General features: G+C 44.3%; 1 protein-coding gene across 1 annotated transcript in view; it reads left to right on the forward strand.

Moving 5' to 3' along the window:
* The window catches only part of dgki (diacylglycerol kinase, iota), a 273169-nt gene that overhangs the window by 101592 nt on the left and 159212 nt on the right, over positions 1–12365 (forward strand). The window contains 1 exon segment of the mRNA XM_070901690.1: positions 210–272. Coding sequence (XP_070757791.1) covers positions 210–272 — 63 coding nt within the window.

Genomic DNA, 12365 nt, shown 5'->3' on the forward strand with positions numbered 1-12365 from the left:
GTTTGGGCTGCCAGTTGGTCTGCGTTCTGTTTCTGGTTGGTAGTTTGACACCACTGACGGCAGGAATCGTTACCCGAAAAGGAGCTCGGCATTGGTGTTGCCTCACTGTTCCAGAAATGCATAGACCATTTCCGTTTGAGGAAGCAGAGAACGAACATTTGAATCTTTCCCAGCATGGATTTACTGATATTTGTAACGTTTACTTTCAGGCAGCTTTTTCAGACTTTCTGCAGAGAAGCTCTCGAGATTTATCCAAACACGTCAGAGTCGTGGTAAGTGTTATCGTTGGCACAGTCAGATTTTCAGCTGTGGAAGGATATCTCATGGAATGCAGAGATTGTTCATTATGAAAACCATGAAAAGATCTATGTGTGTTTTTGTGTGTATATATATATCTGTGAGTTTGTGTGCATGTGTGTATATGCAGCTGCGTGTGTGTGTATATATAGCTGTGTGTATGCGCATGTGTGTGTATATACAGTTATGTGTGTGTACATATATATGGGAGTGTGTGTGCATGTTCGTATATACAGCTTGTGTGTATATATATATCTGAGTGTGTGTGCATGTGTGTATATACAGCTGTGTGTGTATGTGTAAATATATATGTGAGTGTGTGCATGTGTGTATACTCAGCTGTGTGTGTGTGTATATATATGTGAATATATATATATATAGAGAGCTGTGTGTATGCGCATGTGTGTATATACAGCTGTATGTGTGTGTGTATATATATGTGAGTGTGTGTGCATGTGCATATATACAGTTGTGTGTGTGTATATATATATATCTGTGAGTGTGTGTGCATGTGTGTTTACACAGCTGTGTGTGTATGTATATATATGTGTGTGTGTGTGTGTGTATATATATTTATATATATATAGCTGTGTGTATGCACATGTGTGTATATATAGCTGTGTGTGTGTGTGTGCACTGTCAACGACACCTTCCATCACTTTGCTGATGATTGAGAGTAGGGGCAGTAATTGCTGGATTGGAATGATCCTGAATTTTGTGGGCATGTTATACCGGGACAGTTTCCCACTTTGTCGGGTAGATGCCAGTGTTGTAGCTCACTTCCCCTCTCAGGTTGCTGAAGTTGGGTCAAAATCCTGGAACTCCCTCACGAACAGCACTGTGAGAGTTCCTTCATCACACGGTTCAAGATGAAGGCCCAACACCACCTTCTCAAGGGATGGGATATAAATGCTAACCTTGCCAGCGACGCCCACATCCCGAGAATTAATAAAAACATAATCTATCAGTGGAAGGTCAGCCTGCATGCTCTCCGTGGTGAATTCCTAAACCCTTTCTTTATGCGAGGGTTTACTGGAGCTCGCAACCGAGATCTCGCAATATGCTTTGTGCTTGATGATTTATTTAATATATTATTCAGAAAAATTTACAGAGTCCAAGTTCCCAGGGTTCCGTAACTTGAGTGGGAAAACCCCGTGGACCAAAACTCCATTGATTCTGGCAGTTTCCTCTCTGCCTTGTACAGGCTGTGTCCGCAGACATATGATGGCAAGCATACGGCTGGGAGTGGGGTCTCCCTATGTCAGCAGTTCTCCATTCTTTTCGATTATCCACTTTATCGGGTAGACGTCAGTGATGCAACTATATAGGGCTGCCGATTCACCATCCCCCATGTTACACTATCGCACAATGTCAGGATCTACCCTAATGTATTATTCATAGAGTCACAAAAATTTACAGCACGGACGAGGTGCGGAGGTCGGAACCAGTGAAGTCCGGAGATCGGTAGTGGAGAGGAGAGGACAGACGAGGCACGGCAGAGCGTCAAGGTCGGAGCCCAGAGGTGGAGCAGCGTGGACATGACCAAGGGAAGGTGGAGCACGGGCCGATAGCGAGGCTGTGAGGTGGTGAGGCTCACTGCGTACTGTGAATTCCACGTGGAGCGAAGTCCTATGGGATGGAGGACAGTAAGAGTATGTTTGAGTGTGTGTGTATGTATTGGCGCATGTGGCAGAGCCTGGTCTCCAGTCGGACCCCCTTGCCACTGGACCAAGACCTTGCTCCGTCAAGCCCGTGTGGTGGCTGGTGTGCAACGGCCACCCCACGTTAAAAGAATTCACGCACAGGCATTTTCCTCCGTTTAAAATGAGTTCATCAGTCAGCTGAGTACTCTTCTTTAGTGTGGAAACCAGTCATCCTCGACCCCGAGGGACTGCCTGTAATGCTGATGATGATATACAGCTGTGTGTGTGTGTGTGTGTGTGTATATATACAGCTGTGTGTGTGCATGTGTCTATATACAGCTGTCTGTGTGTGTGTATACAGCTGTGTGTGTATGCATGTGTCTATATACAGCTGTGCGTATGTGTATGTATATACAGCTGTGTGTGTGCATGTGTCTATATACAGCTGTGCGTGTGTGTATACAGCTGTGAGTGTGTGTGTGCATGTGTCTATATACATTTGTGTATGTGCATGTGTCTATATACAGCTGTGTGTGCATGTGTCTATTTACATTTGTGTGTGTGCATATGTCTATATACAGCTGTCTGTGTGTGTGTATACAGCTGTGTGTGTGTGTGTGCATGTGTCTATATACATTTGTGTGTGTGCATGTATCTATATACAGCTGTGTGTGTGTGTGCATGTGTGTACATGTAGCTGTGAGTGCATGTGTATATATAACTCTGTGAATATGTGTGTGTATATTTTTTTGTATACAGCACAGAAATGGGCCATTTGGCCCGGCAGGCCATGCCAGTGTTGATGCTCCACACAAGCCTCCTCCCACCTCTCTTCATCTCCCCCTATCAACATATCAGCCCAAAAATTGTGGTCGGAGTCTTCTCGCGGGCGGACGCGTCCGACCAAAATTTTTTAAAAGAATGTCCTTGGTGGTCCCGGAGGAACGTAGACTTGTGGTCCAAGGCCTCCATTCACAGCCCAATGTATGGGCTCACACATCCCAGGAACGTAAGCGCAACCTGGGATCACATGGGTCTGGATCACCAATCAACATGGAGTATTCTCATTGATAATAATGGGAGCTCCGTCTGTACAAGCTCTCCTGACTATCCCCCAAATACCCCCTGAATACCCCCAAAACACAGAAACACAGCACAATAAACACCTCACATATTTGAAATGAATTGAAATTGAATTAAATAAATGTTTTAGACAAAAATGTATTGAAATGTTTTATTTTTATTATGTTTTAATAGGGTTAAAAAGAAACTTACCTTAGTGGACAGAGATTTTAATATAAAAATTAGTGATAAAATTACATTTTTCTATTGTTTAAAACTCTTATGCTGGTAAAAGCAGGCCTATGCTTGCTTTTACCAGATGTAAGATGCAAATCGCCCAAATCTCCGCCCACAAAGGTCCTTCTCCCAGGGATGCATGTGTACATTTTGACAGATCGCAAAAGCCGGTTATCGGCGCATGCGCACCGCGAGAGGCATTTGCGAGGCCTCTTCGGGTTTCTGCACACATCGTACATGCCCAGCGAGGCCGCAATTTACAGCCCATTCTTTCATTCCTTTCTCCCTCATGTTTATCGAGCTTCCCCTTAAATGCATCTGTACTAGTCACCTTAACCACTCCCTGTGGCAGCGAGTTCCACATTCTAACCGCTCTGAGGAAAGGACTTTCTCCTGAATTCCCCATTGGATTTATTAGTGACTATCTTATATTGATGGCCCCCTAGTTCTGGTCTCACCCACAAGTGGAAACATCTTCTCTACGTCTACCCTATCAAACCCTTTCGTAATCTTAAAGACTTCTATCGGGTCACCCCACAGTCTTCTAGTTTCTAGAGAAAAGAGCCCCAGCCCGTTCAATCTTTCCTGATGGGTATAACCTCTCAGTTCTGGTATCATTCTGGTAAATCTTTTTTGCAACTTCTCCAATGTCTCTATATTCTTTTTATAATATGGAGACCAGAACTGCTCACAGTACTCCAGGTGTGATCTAACCAAAGTTCTATACAAGTTTAACATAACGTCTCTGCTTTTCAATTCTATCCCTCTAGAAATGAATCCCAGTGCTCTATTTGCTTTTTTATGGCCTTATTAACCTGGGTCAGTACTTTAGTGATTTGTGTATCTGTATCCCCAGATCCCCCTGTCCCTCTATCCCATTTACACACTTATTCTTCCGACCAACATTGTACCACCTCACACTGAACTATCAGTCTCATAGCACTTCTATATGTGTGTATATATTGTGGTATATTCTCTACGATATCACAAATAAGCATCATCATCATAGGCAGTCCCTCATATCGAGGATGACTTGCTTCCACGCCAAAAAGGAATGAGTTCACAGGTGTTTCAATGAAAGACCTAATATTCCAGATCCCGAACTACATCCTGAAGGGTGGAAGATGCCTGTGCGTGGATTTTTTTAACGTGTGGTGGCCATTGCACACCAGCCACCACACGGGTTTGACAGAGCTAGGTCTTGGTCCAGTGGCAAGGATTAACCAGGACGACTGGAGACCAGCTCTGCTGCACGGACCGAGTGCACACACATATCGCAGTGTGGGCTGGCCCGTGCTACCCCTGGGCCCTCGGCTCTTCTGGGCTCCGAACTCGCGCCTCTCCCGGGCCCCGATCACATCGCTCTACAATCTCTCACTGCTCCTTTGCCCTGACCTCGCCGCTCCTGCTGTACCTGTCTGCACTGCAGTTACCGACCTGGGTTATGGTAATGTCCAATCCAGTTACCCTTTTCACAAACACACACTTACAAGATGGCTCCAGTCCTTTTATTGTATTTACAGCAATGGCTGCATTATCACAGTAGTCCAGTAGATGGAGCTATATATTACATATATATCTGGGTGTGTGTGTTTGTGTGCATTATATGTGTGTATATTTATATATAAATATATGTGTGTGTGTGTGTATAAATATCTGTGTGTGTGTGTGTGTGTATAAATATATATGTGTGTGTAAAAATAGTACATCTAGTTTGCATTTCCTGCTAATCACACTTCATGTCAAACTTAAATTTTTGTGTCACACTTCAAAACCCATTTTAAAGGAACAATTGCAGCCATTACTGATATATAGTGAAACTCCCCAGGAACAGAATATACAACAGATATTGGGGTTGATTTTCAACTTGCCAACAGGACACAAAAAAACTGCCCGTTATCGAAATGAAAATTGTGCAGTATCCGTAATGGGCAACTGATGAATAACGCCAGGTTTAAACCTGGGCGATAAGCTGAAAATCCTCCCCATAGCTGACCTGAATAATCACTGAAAAAGTGTAAAGCAGTCTGGAGACCAGGAACATTATAAATAACCTTGGAGTCACATCCCAACTTGCAAAATTCCCTGAACAGGAATTAAACTCCGAATGACTTGAGGCTCTGTTGAATTGACGATCAGACTTTTCATGTTAAGAAGTGCACAGGTCTGCCTTACCTGTAGGATAAAGCATTCTACATTACATGTAAAGCAGTCGTCCCCTTGTAAAACACAATGTCATTCGGCTTACTGTGAGCAGCTTTTAGGGACAATGATAATAAAACATACTAGCGAATGACAGCTGGTGATATTGGTGATGAGCAGTTAATGGCATGATCTTAGTGCAGGGTTAAGTCATTTATTTTAAGGATGCGCTTATTTGTACTGCCAAAATGGCCACCATGCTCCACCCTTTCTTTCTGATTGGTCTCCTTGGAGGATAAGCCACACCCTGAAGTTTCTCAGGAATGTGTAACTGGAACCGCCCATCCCAAGGTCTCACTGACTTTGCAAATTGTAACTTGATCCACTTTGACTTCCTGAAGTGACAGAGGACAGAGCTCCTCAGAAGACAGCAAGGGCCAGCCAAAGTACCTTACCCCAGTCCAAGTACAGCCCTCCCACAGCCAACGTGCCTTTCCCCAGTCCAAGTACAGCCCTCTCACAGCCAACGTGCCTTTCCCCAGTCCAAGTACAGCCCTCCCACAGCCAACGTGCCTTTCCCCAGTCCAAGTACAGCCCTCCCACAGCCAACGTGCCTTTCCCCAGTCCAAGTATATCCCTCCTCTAGCCAACGTGCCTTTCCCCAGTCGAAGTACATCCCTCCCACAGCCAAAGTGCCTTACTCCAGTCCAAGTGCATCCTTCTTCCCTGTAATATATTCAGATAGCACAGCACACACAGCTTCCTTCATGGCAGGCAGCTCTCTCGGAAGCCTGCTTCTGTTTATTATTAACTCTGCAGTTGCAGTACACAATACGTCCATATCCACAGTGTGGAGCTACAAACATTACAAGCTTACAGACATTAATGAAGAAGTTATTATAAACAAACATCATACGTAACTTTCATGTTTATACATAACACAGGATATAAATTTCTTTTTCCATGTTTACAAATTTAACTTTACCACTTGTTTTCTGTTTCGAAGAGGATACTTTAGCTCTCGATCAGAACCTTCCAAACCTGATGTCGATTTCACACTCATTCGAGGCTCATCCTGAGGAACATTTTCCTCCATGGAATTTCCTTGATTTTCATTTGAACTCACTCTAACTTCAGGCTCTTTGTTTTCCTGACTCGGACTCAGACTTTCATTCTGATTCTCTCTTGGATTTGTTTCCAGTACATTGGATTTAGGATTTGCTACTGGTGTATCAAAACTATCTGATGAGTCAGAAAACATAGAAACATAGAAACATAGAAAATAGGTGCAGGAGTAGGCCATTCGGCCCTTCTAGCCTGCACCGCCATTCAATGAGTTCATAGCTGAACATGCAACTTCAGTACCCCATTCCTGCTTTCTCGCCATACCCCTTGATCCCCCTAGTAGTAAGGACTTCATCTAACTCCTTTTTGAATATATTTAGTGAATTGGCCTCAACAACTTTCTGTGGTAGACAATTCCACAGGTTCACACCTCTCTGGGTGAAGAAGTTTCTCCTCATCTCGGTCCTAAATGGCTTACCCCTTATCCTTAGACTGTGACCCCTGGTTCTGGACTTCCCCAACATTGGGAACATTCTTCCTGCATCGAACCTGTCAAAACCTGTCAGAATTTTAAACGTTTCTATGAGATCCCCTCTCATTCTTCTGAACTCCAGTGAATACAAGCCCAGTTGATCCAGTCTTTCTTGATAGGTCAGTCCCACCATCCCGGGAATCAGTCTGGTGAACCTTCGCTGCACTCCCTCAATAGCAAAAATGTCCTTCCTCAAGTTAGGAGACCAAAACTGTACACATTACTCCAGGTGTGGCCTCACCAAGGCCATGTACAACTGTAGTAACACATCCCTGCTCCTGTACTCGAAACCCCTCGCTATGAAGGCCAACATGCCATTTGTTTTCTTAACCGTCTGCTGTACCTGCATGCCAACCTTCAATGACTGATGTACCATGACACCCAGGTCTCGTTGCACCTCCCCTTTTCCTAATCTGTCACCATTCAGATAATAGTCTGTCTCTCTGTTTTTACAACCAAAGTGGATAACCTCACATTTATCCACATTATACTTCATCTGCCATGCATTTGCCCACTCACCTAACCTATCCAAGTCGCTCTGCAGCCTCATAGCATCCTCCTCGCAGCTCACACTGCCACCCAACTTAGTGTCATCCGCAAATTTGGAGATACTACATTTAATCCCCTCGTCTAAATCATTAATGTACAATGTAAACAGCTGGGGCCCCAGCACAGAACCTTGCGGTACCCCACTAGTCACTGCCTGCCATTCTGAAAAGTACCCATTTACTCCTACTCTTTGTTTCCTGTCTGCCAACCAGTTCTCAATCCACGTCAGCACACTACTCCCAATCCCATATGCTTTAACTTTGCACATTAATCTCTTGTGTGGGACCTTGTCGAAAGCCTTCTGAAAGTCCAAATACACCACATCAACTGGTTCTCCCTTGTCCACTCTACTGGAAACATCCTCAAAAAAAATTCCAGAAGATTTGTCAAGCATGATTTCCCTTTCACAAATCCATGCTGACTTGGACCTATCATGTCACCTCTTTCCAAATGCGCTGCGATGACATCCTTAATAATTGATTCCATCATTTTACCCACTACCGATGTCAGGCTGACCGGTCTATAATTACCTGTTTTCTCTCTCCCTCCTTTTTTAAAAAGTGGGGTTACATTGGCTACCCTCCACTCCATAGGAACTGATCCAGAATCTATGGAATGTTGGAAAATGACTGTCAATGCATCTGCTATTTCCAAGGCCATCTCCTTAAGTACTCTGGGATATAGACCATCAGGCCCTGGGGATTTATCGGCCTTCAATCCCATCAATTTCCCCAACACAATTTCCTGACTAATAAGGACTTCCCTCAGTTCCTCCTTCTTACTAGACCCTCTGACCCCTTTTATATCCGGAAGGTTGTTTGTGTCCTCCTCAGTGAATACCGAACCAAAGTACTTGTTCAATTGGTCTGCCATTTCTTTGTTCCCCGTTATGACTTTCCCTGATTCTGACTGCAGGGGACCTACGTTCGTCTTTACTAACCTTTTTCTCTTTACATATCTAAAGAAGCTCTTGCAGTCCATTTTAATGTTCCCTGCAAGCTTCCTCTCGTACTCTATTTTCCCTGCCCTAATCAAACCCTTTGTCCTCCTCTGCTGAGTTCTAAATTTCTCCCAGTCCCCAGGTTCGCTGCTATTTCTGGCCAATTTGTATGCCACTTCCTTGGCTTTAATACTATCCCTGATTTCCCTTGATAGCCACGGTTGAGCCACCTTCCCTTTTTTATTTTTACGCCAGACAGGGATGTACAATTGTTGTAGTTCATCCATGCGGTCTCTAAATGTCTGCCATTGCCCATTCACTGTCAATCCCTTAAGTATCATTCGCCAATCTATCCTAGCCAATTCAAGCCTCACACCTTCAAAGTTACCCTTCATTAAGTTCTGGACCATGGTATCTGAATTAACTATTTCCTTCTCCATCCTAATGTAGAATTCCACCATATTATGGTCACTCTTCCCCAAGGGGCCTCGCACAACGAGATTGCTAATTAATCCTCTCTCATTACACAACTCTAAGATAGCCTCCCCCCTAGTTGGTTCATCGACATAGTGGTCTAGAAAACCATCCCTTATGCACTCCAGGAAATTCTCCTCCACCGCATTGTTTCCAGTTTGGTTAGCCCAATCTATATGCATATTAAAGTCACCCATGATAACTGCTGCACCTTTATTGCATGCACCCCTAATTTTATGTTTGATGCCCTCCCCAACATCACTACTACTGTTTGGAGGTCTGTACACAACTCCCACTAGCGTTTTCTGCCCTTTGGTGTTCTGCAGCTCTACCCATATAGATTCCACATCATCCAAGCTAATGTCTTTCCTAACTATTGCATTAATTTCCTCTTTAACCAGCAATGCCACCAACACCAAATAATTGAATAATTTCCACCTTCAGCTCCTTCCATGTCTGTAGGTAAAATATGATCAATATGAACAAACCTAACCTGTCCATTATCAAACATCTTGACCAAATATGTGCAAGGACCATATATCTTCGCCACTCTTCCTAGTAACCACTTTAACCATTTATGGTGATGGTTCTTCACTCTCACATTCTGGTTTAATTTCACACTTCTCTCTTTTACTCTACCTCTATCATGATTCTCTTTCTGTCTTAATTGTGTCTCTTCTACTGACTCCGTTTGAGGACTTCATTCAGCATGTTATTATGCATTTGCCTATTTGGTGCTGAAATTAGTATGTCATCCAAATAACATACTACCCCTTCAATACCTTGCAAAATCTGGTTCATTACCCCTTGGAATATGGCAGAGGTGGAAGACACTCCAAACAGTAGTCTATTAAATTGATATAAGCCGAGATGAGTATTTATAGTCAAACATGACTTGGACTCCTCATCTAGTTCAAGCTGTAAGTAGGCATTCGTAAGATCCAGTTTTGAGAAGATCTGACCACCTGTCAGTGTTGTGAACAAATCTTCTATATTCAGCAATGTATTGGGGACATTACCCTCTAGAACCTGGTTTACGGTTACTTTATAATCACCATACAATCTTACCTTACCATCGGACTTGGGTATAACAACAATGGGTGTAGCCCAATTACATTGATCTATCTTACAAATAATTTTCTCAGTCTCTAGTCTTTTGAGTTCTTGCTCAACTTTCTCCTTCAGTGCACATGGTACGGAACGTGGCTTGTAGTAAACTGATCTAGCGTCCTTCTGTACCCTGACACTCGCCTTGAAGCCTTGGATCGGACTGCCCATTTATCAGATACTTCTTGATAACCTCATCCGTTGATGAAAATCTCGCTTCCACACAGAAAATCTTACTCCAATCCAGCTTCAGTGAGCTCAACCAATTTCGTCCTATTAAGGTAGACTTGTCTCCTTTCACTACTATTAGAGGCAAGTTCGGAAATTGATCTTTATATTTCACCCGTACGGTGATACGACCTACCACAGGAATTTTCTCTCCCGAGTAGCCTTGCAGCTCTATCTTGGATTTCTCCAGTTGAAATCACGCAATTTGTCGCGATATAGTGACTCCGGTACTACACTCACGGATGCACCCGTGTCAATTTCCATTGGTATCTTGAATCACGCAACATCTATGTGGATTTTGATGCTTTCCGAATCGTTGTCCGTTAACCTCATGCTCCTGATGACGTGTAACTCTAACATCTCCTCGTCCTGTTGTTGTTCTTCCATGCTATGTAGTCTCTTGGGATTTCTACTCATAGCTTTGAACGCTGGACTCATAGCTTTGGAAGCTGGTTTACCCTTCAGTCGGCATGCCTTCGCAAGATGTCCAGTCTTCCTGCAGAAGAAACACTCTGCCTTCACGTATGGACAACTTTAAGCAATGTGTTGTCCCAGGCACCTATAGCACGACTTCGACGCTCTGTTAGAATTTCCAGTTTCTGAGACTTTGGGCCCCCACCATCTTTTACTTTGAACCTGCAAGTGATTTACTTCGGTTGACTGACGACCGTAATCATTATTTAATTCTCGGGAATATTGTTCGGCCATGCCCATCAACCTCGCTGTCTGACAAGCAATCTCAAAAGTCAAGTCATCCATCGTCAATAACTTCCTTCTGATCGCATAATTTTTCACCCCACAAACAAAACGATCCCGTAATGCTCAGTTTTGAAAGTTTCCAAAATAACAATGCATCGATAGCTTTTTTAATGCTACGATGTAATCACTGATACTTTCATCAGACTTTTGATTCCGAATCCCAAAACGCTAGCTTTCAACAATTTCTAACGGCTTGGGGTTATAGTGCTGCTCCAGCTTCATTAAAATCTCTTTAAGCGTTTTGTCCTTTGGCTCGTCAGGCACAAGCAGATTTACAAGGGTTTCATACAATGCCGGACCCGCCTCCGATAAGAAGATCGCTTTCTTACGTTCCAACACATTCTGGACTGCATTGTCTGGAACTTCGATTATGTTATTTGCAGTGAAATACATTTCTAGCTGATCCACATACACTTTAAAACATTCCCGGTCGTGTCTATATACCCCCAAATGTCTCATTACACCTGCGGGTGCTGCCATTTTAACCTCTAGCTGTTCACACCATGTGCTGTATTTTACTTCGGATTTTTCTAGTTTTTTCCAAAGACAGAAACTTCCAAAATCTCTCTGTTAGCTGGCTGAATCCTTCCCCAACAAAATTTAAGCTTTAAATCATCTAAAAAATCCCATCTCATCGCCAAATGTGATATATTCTCAGAGCACAGTACACACAGCTTCCTACATGGCAGGCAGCTCTCTTGGAAGCCACCGGAATCTGCCTGGTTCTGTTTATTATTCTGCAGTTGCAGTACACAATACGTCCACATCCACAGTGTGGAGCTACAATCATTACAAGCTGACAGACATTACATTCCCCCAACCATAGATGGGGCATTGTGTGTGGATTGTTATCGAGTTTATTGGGTATGAAGTGAATAGTGACAGTGTCGTGACTTCTGGATATCACCCACTCCAACGACGTCCCTTGTAGGGGGTTGGAAGAATGTGATCCATCTTCCCTGAGTTCCCCCTCTCACCTCCGATACCCCCACCCATGTCTCTCCCCGCCCCCCCCCAGCCTCTCTTTCTCTCCCCCCCCCAGCCTCTCTCTTCCCCCCCGCCCCCAGCCTCACTCTCTCTCCCCGCCCCCCCTCCCCAGCCTCTCTCTCCCCCCAGGCTCGCTCTCTCCCCCAAGCCTCGCTCTCTCTCTCTCCCCCAAGCCTCGCTCTCTCTCTCCCCCCCCAGCCTCTCTCTATCCCCCCCCCACCCCAGCCTCACTCTCTCTCCCCACCCCCACTCCCCAGCCTCTCTCTCTCTGCCCACACCTCCACTCCCCAGCCTCTCTATCTCTCCCCCCACCTCCACTCCCCAGCCTCTCTCTCTCTCCCCC

The sequence above is a fragment of the Pristiophorus japonicus genome, chromosome 15, assembly GCF_044704955.1.
Source record: "Pristiophorus japonicus isolate sPriJap1 chromosome 15, sPriJap1.hap1, whole genome shotgun sequence".
Classification (NCBI taxonomy): Eukaryota; Metazoa; Chordata; class Chondrichthyes; family Pristiophoridae; genus Pristiophorus; species Pristiophorus japonicus.